This window comes from Nycticebus coucang, chromosome 23 (genome assembly GCF_027406575.1).
Source record: "Nycticebus coucang isolate mNycCou1 chromosome 23, mNycCou1.pri, whole genome shotgun sequence".
NCBI classification, from domain to species: Eukaryota; Metazoa; Chordata; class Mammalia; order Primates; family Lorisidae; genus Nycticebus; species Nycticebus coucang.
In genome coordinates this window covers 5,901,950-5,914,503 of record NC_069802.1, presented here as the reverse complement: position 1 = coordinate 5,914,503, position 12,554 = coordinate 5,901,950, and the positions used below count along the sequence as shown (strand labels likewise).

Below are 12,554 nucleotides of genomic sequence, written 5' to 3'. Positions count from 1 at the left end.
TTAAAAACATTCAGTGGGGAAAAGATTCCCTATTTAACAAATGGTGCTGGATAAACTGGCTGGCCACCTGTAGAAGACTGAAACTGGACCCACACTTTTCACCATTAACTAAGATAGACTCTCACTGGATTAAAGATTTAAACTTAAGACATGCAACTATAAAAATACTAGAAGAGAGTGTAGGGAAAACCTTTGAAGAAATCAGCCTGGGTGAGTATTTTATGGGGAGGACACCCAGACAATTGAAGCAGCTTCAAAAATACATTACTGGGACCTGATCAAACTAAAAAGCTTCTGCACAACCAAGAACACAGTAAGTAAAGCAATCAAACAGCCCTCAGAATGGGAGAAGATATTTGCAGGTTATGTCTCTGACACAGGTTTAATAACCAGAATCCACAGAGAACTCAAACATATAAGCAAGAAAAGAACAAGTGATCCCATCGCAGGCTGGACAAGGGACTTGAAGAGAAACTTCTCTGAAGAAGACAGGCACACGGCCTACAGACATATGAAAAAATGCTCATCATCCTTAATCATCAGAGAAATGCAAATCAAAGCTACTTTGAGTTATCATCTAACTCCAGTAAGACTAGCCTATATCACAAAATCCCTAGAAAAGAGATGTTGGTGTGGATGTGGAGGAAAGGTAACCCTTCTACACTGCTGATGGGAATGCAAATTAATACATTCCTTTTGGAAAGATATATGGAGAACACTTAGAGATCTAAAAATAGATCTGCCATTCAATCCTAGAATTCCTCTACTAGGTATATACCCAGAAGACCAAAAATCACATCATAACAAAGATATTTGTACCAGAATGTTTATTGCAGCCCAATTCATAATTGCTAAGTCATGGAAAAAGCCCAAGTGCCCATCGATCCATGAATGGATTAATAAATTGTGGTATATGTACACCATGGAATATTATGCAGCCTTAAAGAAAGATGGAGACTTTACCTCTTTCATGTTTACATGGATGGAGCTGGAACATATTCTTCTTAGTAAAGTATCTCAAGAATGGAAGAAAAAGTATCCAATGTACTCAGGCCTACTATGAAACTAATTTATGGCTTTCATATGAAAGCTATAACCCAGTTATAACCTAAGAATATGGGGAAGGGGGACAGGGAGGGGAGGGAAGGGGGAGGATGGGCGGAGGGAGGGTGATTGGTGGGATTACACCTGCAGTGCATCTTACAAGGGTATATGTGAAACTTAGTAAATGTAGAATATAAATGTTTTAACACAATAACTAAGAAAATGCCAAGAAGGCTATGTTAACCAGTGTGATGAAAATGTGTCAAATGGTCTATAAAACCAGTGTATGGTGCCCCATGACCGCATTAATTTTCACAGCTATGATTTAATAAAAAAAAAATTATTATACTTACACTTACTATTTGTATGTATTCCTTTACAAGTGATACATTTAAATAAAGACTTTTTTAAAAAATGAAACAAAACCCAAATACCTACTTTGCTTTCCATTTTCCTGCTGTGGTGAGAAGCAAACCTTGCTGATGTTGCTGTTTTCAGTTTGGTTTCTAAACTGGGAACATTTGAGGAAATTGGGCCAGGTGTAATTCACCATCCCCAGGACTGATTCACAGCCTTCTTTTGCAGCCTCACAGAAGGACCTACAGGGCAGGAGTCCCCAACTAGAAAAAAAAAGAAAGGGGAAAATTAACATTTTTACAAAACACTTCTCAAAATAGTAATAAAGTTAAAGTTGGACACCGGTGTTGTAATAATATTTTAATTTATATTTGCTATAGCCAACAACTCAAATTTCTACATTTAGTCCTTTGACAATTTCAGCCATTCTATTGTCTCTATTCTAGAGAGAATAAGTTAGTTCTCTAATATATCATCTAACTATCTCTCCAAGAAGTATTTGTCCCAAATAATTTTTTTAAGTTTCCTATGCTAAAATATATTTGTCAGCCAAAAAGAGCTCTATTTAATAATGAAAGAGGAAAATTAATGTGGAAATGCAGGCCACTAAATTGCAAAGGCAGAAGTGGGTCACAAATAGGTTATTGTCTCATTTTTATCATCTTTTTGAGAAATTCAAAGTATCTCTGAGAGGCAGAGAGTAAGTAAACTATTCCTTAATTTCCCTAGCCTCTCTGAAAAAGAAACATACAGACAAGTAGAAACTCAGAAGACCTTGCACAGTTATTTATCTTTTCAGATTTCTAGACCTCTGCAAAGTGGAAAAATGCAAACAACTGCCCATTACTGATAAGAATAATGATGCCCCTGGAGCTTGTTGTAGTCACTTGACATGCAATCAAACGCTCCTAGATCCAAAGCTCAGTGAACTGGAGGCTAAGATTGTAACAAGCCAAGGCCATGGGCTTGTTTCTTTGCAGACCTGGGTTTTTCTACCTTACAGATTTGGTTCTCATGCTGGATGGTCATCTGGTGAAGGCATTTCAAACAGTTTTATGTAAACTATGTAAACGTCAGTGAAATCAAAGCACTCAATTCACAAATGTGGAGTAAATAAGATGTCACAGAATCGTGTAAGAGACCTTAAACAACGCCTCATTCAAATCCTTCATTTGTGACAGGCCCATGAAGATTTTGGGATGAACTCAAGATCACACAGCCCCCAACAGCAGAAACAAGAACAGATTCTCGGTGTTTTTAAGTTTCAGGCCACACCTTACCTACTCTCCCATATCATCTATTCCCATGCAAGGACCTAGTATCTGGGCTTTAAAAACTCCTTTATCAAACAAGCATATTTAAAAATACCTCATTCATATTTCTTCAGACTACAGGAACATAAGGAGATATGCCAGCCATTGAGATAAAATGGAACTAATGGGGGGTCTGTAAAGAATCTTAAGAAAGAGATTTTGCTACACATAAAAATAGAAAAGAGGAACTCAACAATTACATTCAGATAAAAGTATCTGTGGCCTTTCTCTCAAAAAGTCACCTCATATATGAACATCTTAAAAACAAAAACAGAGCATCTTAAAATCCTGATGTTTACATAATTATCTATATATGTGTGTAACTGGATTTGATAGGGAAGATGTGGAAGAAGGGAAAGGAAGAGAAGGGAGGGAATGAAGGAAGGAAGGAAGGAAGGAAGGAAGGAAGGAAGGAAGGAAGGAAGGAAGGAAGGAAGGAAGGAAGGAAGGGAGGGAGGGAGGGAGGGGAAGAGAGAGGAGGGAAGAACAGGAAGAGAGGGAAGGGGAGGGAAGGGGAGGAGAAGAGTGAAAGGAGAGGAGGAAAGGAAGAAATCACTTAAATAACATTGCTTTTCAATATTTCCTGTCCTGAATCTTGTTCCAGAGAATTTAGAGATTGTATTTTCTTAAATAGGACTAGCAATGTGAGAACATAGAATCAATTCAAATACTTACACCTTGCCAGGCACTTACACATGCATTACTTCATTTATTTCTCACAACAACCCTTTTTTATAGGTACCATGACTGCCATGCCTAATATGCAAATAAGGAAACTGAAGCACAGGAAAAATAAGAGATTTGTCCAAGTTCGCTGACGTAATGAGTGTCAGAGCCACGATTAGAACTCAGGCAGATGACCCAAGGACCCAATACTATTAACTATTATATTACAGGAAAGTCCTAAGTTTGTACAATTCAAAAGTATAACTCAAAAATAGTTGGAAACTTGATAAGCACTTTCCCAACAGCACGACCACATGCATGGTGGTTGGGATTTCCCTTCCTTCTACAAAATCCTGGTAAAGCTGCCATGAATCATAGTATTTGCCAAAGGGGCTAAGAAGGAAAGAGCGAAGACATTCATGGTTTCTTTTCTAGGTTTGGCTCATCCCATAGTAAAGCTATAAAACAAGTCAGGCTGGCCTTAGCATCTCTCTTGTGCCTCTGACCAGGATCCCAAGGTCCAGATGCTATTCTGACCATCCTGACACCCGTACCCCACCCCGATGGCTGCCTCTGCCCGAGTATAGGTATTCTTCCCCTACTACAATCAAAACTGCAGGCCCAGCTGAAGCTGGTCACATCTAGGATTTCAAAGAAGAAAAGAGATGAAAAAACACAGAGTAATGCATAATAACAGATCGACACTCAATCCTCCCAGACAGTTTTGCATCATTAGGAAAGAACTCCTTGTTAGATAAAGGAATATCTAGTTGATGCCATTCCAGACAAAGAGCAAAAACTTCATCCTACATTTTTTGGAGGTGGTAACAATCATTGCACAGCTGGTGCACACTTGAAGGTCCAACTCTCCCAAAATGGTCCCTGATCATTTTCTTACTTCTGAACTCACCTATTTTTTTTGATCATTCTACGTCTTTTCTCAGAATCTTTTAAGGTCACAGCAATGAAGTTTCACACATGAATGCAACAGATTGTTTTTGTGTTCTGAAGTCTCTATCTCAGAAACTGATTCACTGTCACCAATTCTCGCCGAAAGCCTTAAGTCTGTCACCCTACAACTTTCATGTGACCACGTCTCCAACGTCTGGTCTTGGGCCAACAGTTCATTGGTGCCAAGACTCAGTTTCCTCCATTTAAAAAGTGAGGGTTTGGAAAGGCCAGAGTTTGGACCATTTTTCATAGTCCGTTTACTGTTAACATTCTCTAAATCAAAATTCATTCTTTATGGTGATATTTCTCAGAGAAGCACTGATAATCCCACTAGCTTTGTTAAATTTCAGAAGGTAACAGACATATTTTTGAGATTTGTTCTGGGAATATAGAGAGTCATTAAAATACCATTAGGCCCTCCATGCTAAAAATAAGGCCTCAGAAAAAAATGTCTAGAGTGTTTCCAAATGACTCTCTGAAGAGGTATACCCAACTGAGACCCATAAGCTTTAAATTGCCGGACCAAGACACGTGCAACAGTGATAGAGTATTAATAACTAGCAGTCCTTTCAAAGAGTGAGCAAAATGAGGAGCCATTTGTTCCTAAAAGGCATGAAATTCAACTGCCTGTGAGGAGCTGAAATATTTTGCTTTTCATCACTTGAATGCTGTGGTGAGACAGGCCACACTATTTTAGAGTATGTGTTCATATCCAAGCAATGCGCAGGTGACAACTGAAAAACAGTGCTCAGGACAGGAAAGGAGTCCACTTGGGCTATCAAAATGCTATTTTAGAAATGGCGATTATTTTAAGTTGATTTGTGAAGTGCATTTGGTGTTGTGCAAAAGTCTCAAGCACATTTCAACTAAAGTCCAGGCGGAAAGCTCTTCTGCCATGTCCACAATTACTTGCTGAAACAGTTGATATATAAATAGTACTATGATATACTGATAGTGAGGTTTTCATCGTGTTTTCACTAGGAAGAATGTTGTGAAATGATTTATCTACCAAAAATTATATAATTTACCTCTAATATTTGCAGAGAATTTACCTTCCAAAAATTCTGTTAAGATGTATCTACCATAAAAAAAAGTGTAGCTTTTATCTACCAAAAAGTGTTAGGATCAGGACATGAATTTAAAATTATTGAATAAGCTACAGCCACAAAACAGGCTTAGACAGCTAATGGATTTTTAAGTCTCATAAATCACATTTTTCTAATCTTTTATTTTGAACTACTTTTAGACTTATAGAAAAGTTATAAAAATAATACAGAACCTTTCCATATATCCTTTATCTATGTTCCCTCAAGGTAAACATCTTACATAACTACAGTATAATTATTACAACTAGGAAATTAGCATGGATAAAATAACTTTACCTGAACAAAGGACTATATCCAAATATTTCCAGAATCTCTATTCAGGATCCCACATTGCACTTAGTTGTCACTTTTTACTTTTGTCAACTAAACTAAACATCTCAGGAGCAAGTCACCATATTGGTGAGGCCCACATGGTAAGGACCCCAATGTGACCTCTGAACAACAGCCAGCTGAGAACTAAGATCCTCACCCCAATAGCCCTTGAGGAACTAAAATTTTTCCAGAGATTATATAAGCTGTATCTTTTCGCAGTCAAGCCTTCAGCTAAGAGCTCAGCCTTGCCTTTATTGCACCCATGTGACTTTGTGGAGCAAAGGACTCAGATAAGCCACTCCCAGGTTTCTGACCCGCAGAAGCCATGTGATAACAGGTGTGTGCTGTTTTAAGCTGTTAAGATTATGATAATTTGTTACACAGCCATAGGGAGCTAACACACTCTTCTTTGACACATCACGTTGAGGATGCTACTGAATTAGACGTAGTATTCTACGTCTAATGAAACGTAGAAACTCACACAATTATCCCTCTAAAACTACATTCCTAAATTTGTCACACAGGCTGAACGTTTTAGCGAACAATGCTTACAAGGTCATAGTCACGGGCAGCTCCCAGAGCTACAGCTTAGTCATGGGAGAATGTTGATGCTGGAAGGGTCTTGCAAAATAACTTACTCCCATTCCCACCTTTTACACTTTTACACTATGATAAACTGAAACCTGAAGGAGAGATCTCGTAGGCAGACACTGACTCCAGCCCAGCGCTCACTCATCTGGCCTCCTCTCACAACATGAACCACAGATAACACAGACTGAAATCTACAAACAACATAGGAGCATGAATTCATCACCACTGCTGGAAAACACAGAAACACCAGATGGCTCTTTCTCCCTGTGATGGGCCGACAGTGTTCACTTTCTATGTCAGCACATTTTGGTGCCCTCAAGAGACCTTATAAGAGGTTCAGGTTAGAGGGGTATGAGAGAGGCGGGAAAGGGGCTTCTTTGGTTCCCACCTCCTCTAGACATGAAGCTGGAAAATTGTGCAAGTGAATGGTTACATCTTTCATTGTCTCACATCAGAGGAGAAATAACAGAAGAAGCTGGGATATTTCTTGGTCACATGGCTCTGAAACTCTAAAACCAAGACTGGGTGTTTTTCTCCATTTGTAATAGGCATGGTTCCAACAGGAAAGAGATGAGCCATCAAAGCAGGATCTCTGCAGTGTTTGATGAAAGGGCCATTTACAAAGGTGCAGACAGAGTTTAGAAAAACTAAGAGGTAGTGAAATAAGCTGGGGAAGGGAGCTATTAGCACTTCAGGTTTAAGAGATAAGGGGAAGAAGAGTTTCTGAAATTTGGAGGGAGTTATGTGGGGAGCTCTTTCACTGTGGGATGCGACACCCGCCCATCACTACCCAGACGGCCTGTTGTCCTACTCTTGGGTCCCCTGCTGGTGGCTCCCATGGGCTGAACCCAAGAGGAAACAAGAGAGTAGCCATGGTTGAAATTAACCCCTGGAAAAGTGGTGAAGTGAAAGGAGAGTGGCCAACACACAGCTTCACACCTCACACCTAGGGAAGGCTCGACAAAGTCTTGTCAATGACACGCAGTGGGGTGAGAGTAGATACTTAAACTATTATTAGCTTGAAATCTGGTAGGAACCTTTGTTTACACAAGAGAAATCAACAATTGCTACAGATTATGGTTTTGCTTTTTGTTTGTTATTTTGCTTTCAGGGATCCATTTTGCCAGCATACCGCTTGGATAAAAATATAAACCACGTCATCTCCTACAGAAGAAAAGCTGTTTTTATTTCCACTCAAAGGAAAATTATCGTCATGCACTTCTTGAACCAGAGGAAGAAATTATCTCCATATTAACCCCTTTACCACCACACCATCAATTCTCCCCTGTCACACCACACGTTACTTTCTTGGTGGCAACAACATACCCCCAAGTCCCCAAGCCCAAAACCTTTGCCATATCTTCAACCTTACCATTCATTTTCAATTATTCACTAAATACCGCCAAATATGACTTCTAAAAATCTTTCTCTCCTAGGTTATGTTCGAATAAAGTTAAACTAGCTATATTTCCTCTAATAGATGGTAGATCTATCCAGTTATCCTACCTCAAATGCCATTTTTCCCACCTTGGGGAATGGAAAACTTTTCTTCTTCCTCCAAAACTCATTTCGGCGGTTACTTCCCCCTGCTAGTAGCCTCCCCTAGTGATGCCAGATGGCATGAATCCTCCTTATCCTCCATGTGACCCCACACCTTGTAAAATGATCACTTTGTACAGCAATTGAATCGTACTCCTGGCTGCTCTGTTATGCCGAGTGCCTTGACGGTAGTACTATGCTTTATTCATCTCCACACCCGGCACAAGCAATGAACTTGGCATATCACAGGTGCCCAACTCGTGTTTGCTAAAGGAATAATTAACCTGACAGTTTCCCTGACATCCTTGTGGAATCAACTGATGCCAGAAGCTGAGGTCGCTCCCAAGTACGGTGCTCCTGGCAACACCCTTCACCCCCTTCTTATTCTGCCTCCCCCACCCCCAATACACTCATGCTCTTGGCAATAGTACCTACTTGCAGGACGGATCCCATCATTGACACCTTCCCACATTGGTCAGTTAGCACAGGACACTCAGGATCCAGCTCCTTCGCAGCTCCTAGACTCCTATACACTCATGGATCAAATGTAACCTTCCCGGTGAGGTTTTCCCGAACACGCTCTGCTGAAAGTTGCACCTCCTCTCTCCATACCCCAGCCCTCCCTCAGCTCTCTGTACCCCTGCTTTATTTTCCTATTGCATCTATCACCACCTAATAAAGTAGTATTTATTATCTATTTGTTCATCACCTATCTCTCACCAGTATAACATAAGCTCCATGAGGCCAAGGATTCGTATCTGTTTTATTTGTACTTATTTCCCTGCTGTGCACTGTCAACACTTCATAACTCTCTGCTGGATACATAAACGAATCACATGCAGAGGATGATCTGCTGACCTGCTTTAATAAAGCTATCAACAGTGACATTGGGAGGAGAACCATCAGCACCTAACTCCCGGCTCTTAATGGCCGAGAGCTCACTTGGCCCTGCCCACGAGATCCCCTCTCCTTTAGGTCAGCAAATTCTACACATACTATTCAATCTTAAACTATATAATTCCCATGAAAAAAAGAAAAATGTCAGTAAAATCGTTATGCATAAAGAGTCAGTAGTAGGGTGTCACCCTTTAAACAGAAAAAGTTGAGGAAATACCAACAGACTAAGCACAGTTTGAATTAAGATGGGTGCGAATAATGTAATGTTTCAGGACAATGACTCTTGAAAGGGAGTATGAATATAAAATTGCACATTCTTTTAACCAACACGGCCCTGGTTCTCATTAATATTTGGCATACTAACCAGGACCCAAGGGTGGGGGAATGACAAATCACAAAAGAAACTCGCAACTGTTTCATTATTTCTGCAGCTGTTTTGATGTTTTCGCATATTATGAAATGCTACCATAAATATGGGTCTTTGAATGAATTGAATCACAAGTATTATTTATAAATTCTAGTCACATCCACATAATACCAATGAATTATTGAGGAGAAAAGTGAACAAACTGCTCCGCTGAACTTGATGAAATATGTGCTCAAGACACTGTTAGTAACATGACAAGGAATTTTCAGAAAATTCGGTTTGATTCTCTAGCTTTACTGCTTTGTAAATTAAAAACTCCAAACTATCTGACTGTATCTGACCTACATGTGAGCCATTTGGTTCATAAAATGAACCCCCATCTTCGATCTGATATTTTATGTATAATGCCAAAAAAGCAGACAAGATCTCTAGTGTTATCTGATGTTGAAAGGGAAACGTGATACAACTGGCCACCTCGACAACCAGCTAGCCAGCACCAATGTGTCTACAAAGATTGCTGTTTCCAAGTTAGCATATAAATTCAGGAAGTAGGCAGCAAATGACTTTTAGAATATTTATTTGGTGTTAACAACAATGCTCATCTATTTTCTTTGACTATTGACCTGTATAGATTTTTAAAATTACAATAATAAAGCATTTTAATTCTCTAATGTTTCCACTTATTCCAAAATCTGATAAAATAAAGTATGGGGGACATGGGTAAATTCATACCTGGAGTCTAAAATGCCATTTTCTGCTATAAACTCTTTAACTCTGAGCAAAGGCCAAGCCACCCAAAACATCTTGGTGTCCAAAAAGACACTTTGGCATCTCCCCAAAGTGATACATCTGAAATACTTGCTTAACATTTAGTTAGGTGAGAAATTAGAGTTTCACCAGAGAGAAAAAGGACCTTGGGTGTCAGGGTTCCAGAGGCAAACCCCATGGAGCACAGCAAATTTCCCAAGTTAATGTAGCCTGTCCTTCCTGAAGGTGGTTGGGATAACATCTGTTAATGTTGGATATGATTCCACAAAACCTCCAAGTGGATTCTCTCATTATTATTCTCAGAGAAAACATAAAAGTGTCCCTGAGAAAAATTATGGTAAATTTGGCCAGGCACAGTGGCTCACAACTGTAATCCCAGCACTCAGGGAGGCCAAGGTGGGTGGATCACCTGAGTTCAGGAGTTCAAGATCTGCCAAAGCAAGAGCAAGACTCTGTCTTAGCTGGGCACTGTGGGGGTGCCTGCAGTCCCAGCTACTTGGGAAGGTGAGGCAAGAGGATCTCTTGAGCTCAAGTGTTTGAGATTGCTGTGAGCTATGGCTCCATGGCACTCTACACAGGGTGACATAGTAAGACTCTGTCTCAAAAACAAAACAAAACAAAAATACAGTAAATCTAATTTTATTTCTTGCCTCATGAGTTTTTAGACCTTCTTAGTCATCAGTGTCATGGACTGCTATGAATGGACCTGCCCCTCAATCTAGTGAGAAACAAATTGGATCATAAGGTTGGATTCCTTATCCCAGTTTGTCTAGTTAGTTCTCCCCATTCAATTGAAATGCCTACAGGTAAGGGAGTTTCACTTAAAGGGGAAAACCCCTAAAAGAATAGAGGTGGAGGAGTAACACCATTCAATTTATAGTTTTAAATAATGACTTTGGAAGCTAAGTGGGAATGGATTGCAAGAATAGGAAGAATGCAGGAAAAATTGCAAATCTTATATCTCTGAAACAGGCAATGAAGCTTATGCCCTCCCATAAATTCACAAGCCATCTCTGAACTCCGTATCAATAACAGGAGCTTCTATTTATGGAGAGCTCACTATGGGCCAGACAGTGCAGGCCGTGCACAGGTGTGAGCTCTTTCTGTGAACCACTCTTTCTGAACACACACAGAGTAGCGCACAAACAAACCCAGTGACGTGTATGTTATTACTATCACTGCAGAGATGAGGAGGCAGCTCAGGCTACCAGAGTGTCCAGCCTCATAACTGGCAGTTGGCAGTTTCATCTGCCCTGGAACTTTCAAGAACACTCTCTGCAGTTGCTAAATTAAATTCTTTAATATCCTGTGAGTTTTCATAGTATACAATTTGGGTAAAAGTATAGTGATTTTGAAGAAACTCATTTGAAGAAATTCATTCAGTCCTTACCACAAACCTGCAGAGATTAAATACACTACAGAAAACTGTTAGTAATTCTCACGCTTGAGATATACTTTCTAATTTCCAGTCATCTGGCTAAATCAAAAATGTTTATTTAATTGTTCTGTTGGTTTCAAAGCAGCTACCTATCCCCTAAAATGGTGGGGTTTCAGGCAGCTTCCTGTGTTCTCACTTCTTGGGGTGCTCTTCACAGAGGAATGACCAGACACCCTAAAGTAAGGCAAGTGAGGGCACAGGTGGTGAGAAGAAGGCAGAGTCGGGAGGCCAGGGCCCACGTGACACGGGGGCGGGCCACTGTCCTAAGTGAGCTGTGCTCATGTCTCCCATTCTTGTTTTGTAAACTCAGCTTTCACCTACAAGTGTACATCTCCAGTAGTCTAGGCCGATTAATGTTGGAGATTAACTTTTGAATAGGAATGCTGTTTGGGGTCCCGGGTTATGTCAGCTATTGTTTATTATGGGTGATGGGTTATGATGATTACTGTTGTTTAGGAGAAGTGTTAATTACTGTTGTTTAAGTTAAGGGTTAGTATGGTTCTTGCTTTTAACTTGTATGTATAAAGCCGTGATTTTGGAAATGGAAGAACAGCATAATCTTGGAGAGGCTACTCTCACTGTTCTCCAGAATCGCTGGCCCTCGGACAAATACAGTTTGGTGTACCTATCCCTGTCTCTGCATATTGGCTGACAGCAACAGGGGACCGGACCCTCTTCATCTGGTAACATAAGCATGAAACTTCAGTTTACTGAGGAAGAGAAAGGTTTACTGAGTGAGAAGGTTTGCAGAGTAAGATATGTTTGCCATAGATGGCAAACCAGTCTCCACTGTTGCAACACAAGGGCAAAGAGGTCTGAATTATCCCTGCAGTTCTGTATTATACTACCTCGTGATGCACAGGTCACCTTGGAACCAGAGTTTAACTGCACATGTGGACCTCCCTTGAGCCTCTCTGAGAGCCCATTGAGGGGTGTGGACCACAGTGTAGGTTTAAGTTAATGACAGGATCATTAGTCCTAAGCCTGTTCTAGATCACCTTCAAGACTCTACTCTACCTGTGGCTAGGCCGATAGACTAAAGACTCTTTTACTTCCTTTGCAATCCTGATTGGTGGATTGGTAGGGTGGTTCCTCCTCCCCAGGTGTGAGTGATCACTTCAGACAGGGTTAAGTTGAGATGGGGACGTGCCTGCCCCCCAACTCCCTGCCCCTGTCCTTTTTCCACAGGAGAGCTGGAATTCTAT

The 12,554-nt window shown here is 40.4% G+C and overlaps 1 protein-coding gene across 6 annotated transcripts in view; it reads right to left on the bottom strand.

Annotated features, from left to right (window-relative positions):
* CORIN (corin, serine peptidase) overlaps positions 1-12,554 on the bottom strand; it is a 332,111-nt gene that overhangs the window by 186,812 nt on the left and 132,745 nt on the right. For all 6 annotated transcript variants that reach the window (XM_053578127.1, XM_053578126.1, XM_053578129.1 and 3 more), the window contains one exon: positions 1,483-1,664. In XM_053578127.1, coding sequence (XP_053434102.1) covers positions 1,483-1,664 — 182 coding nt within the window. The remainder of the gene's footprint in view (positions 1-1,482; positions 1,665-12,554) is intronic.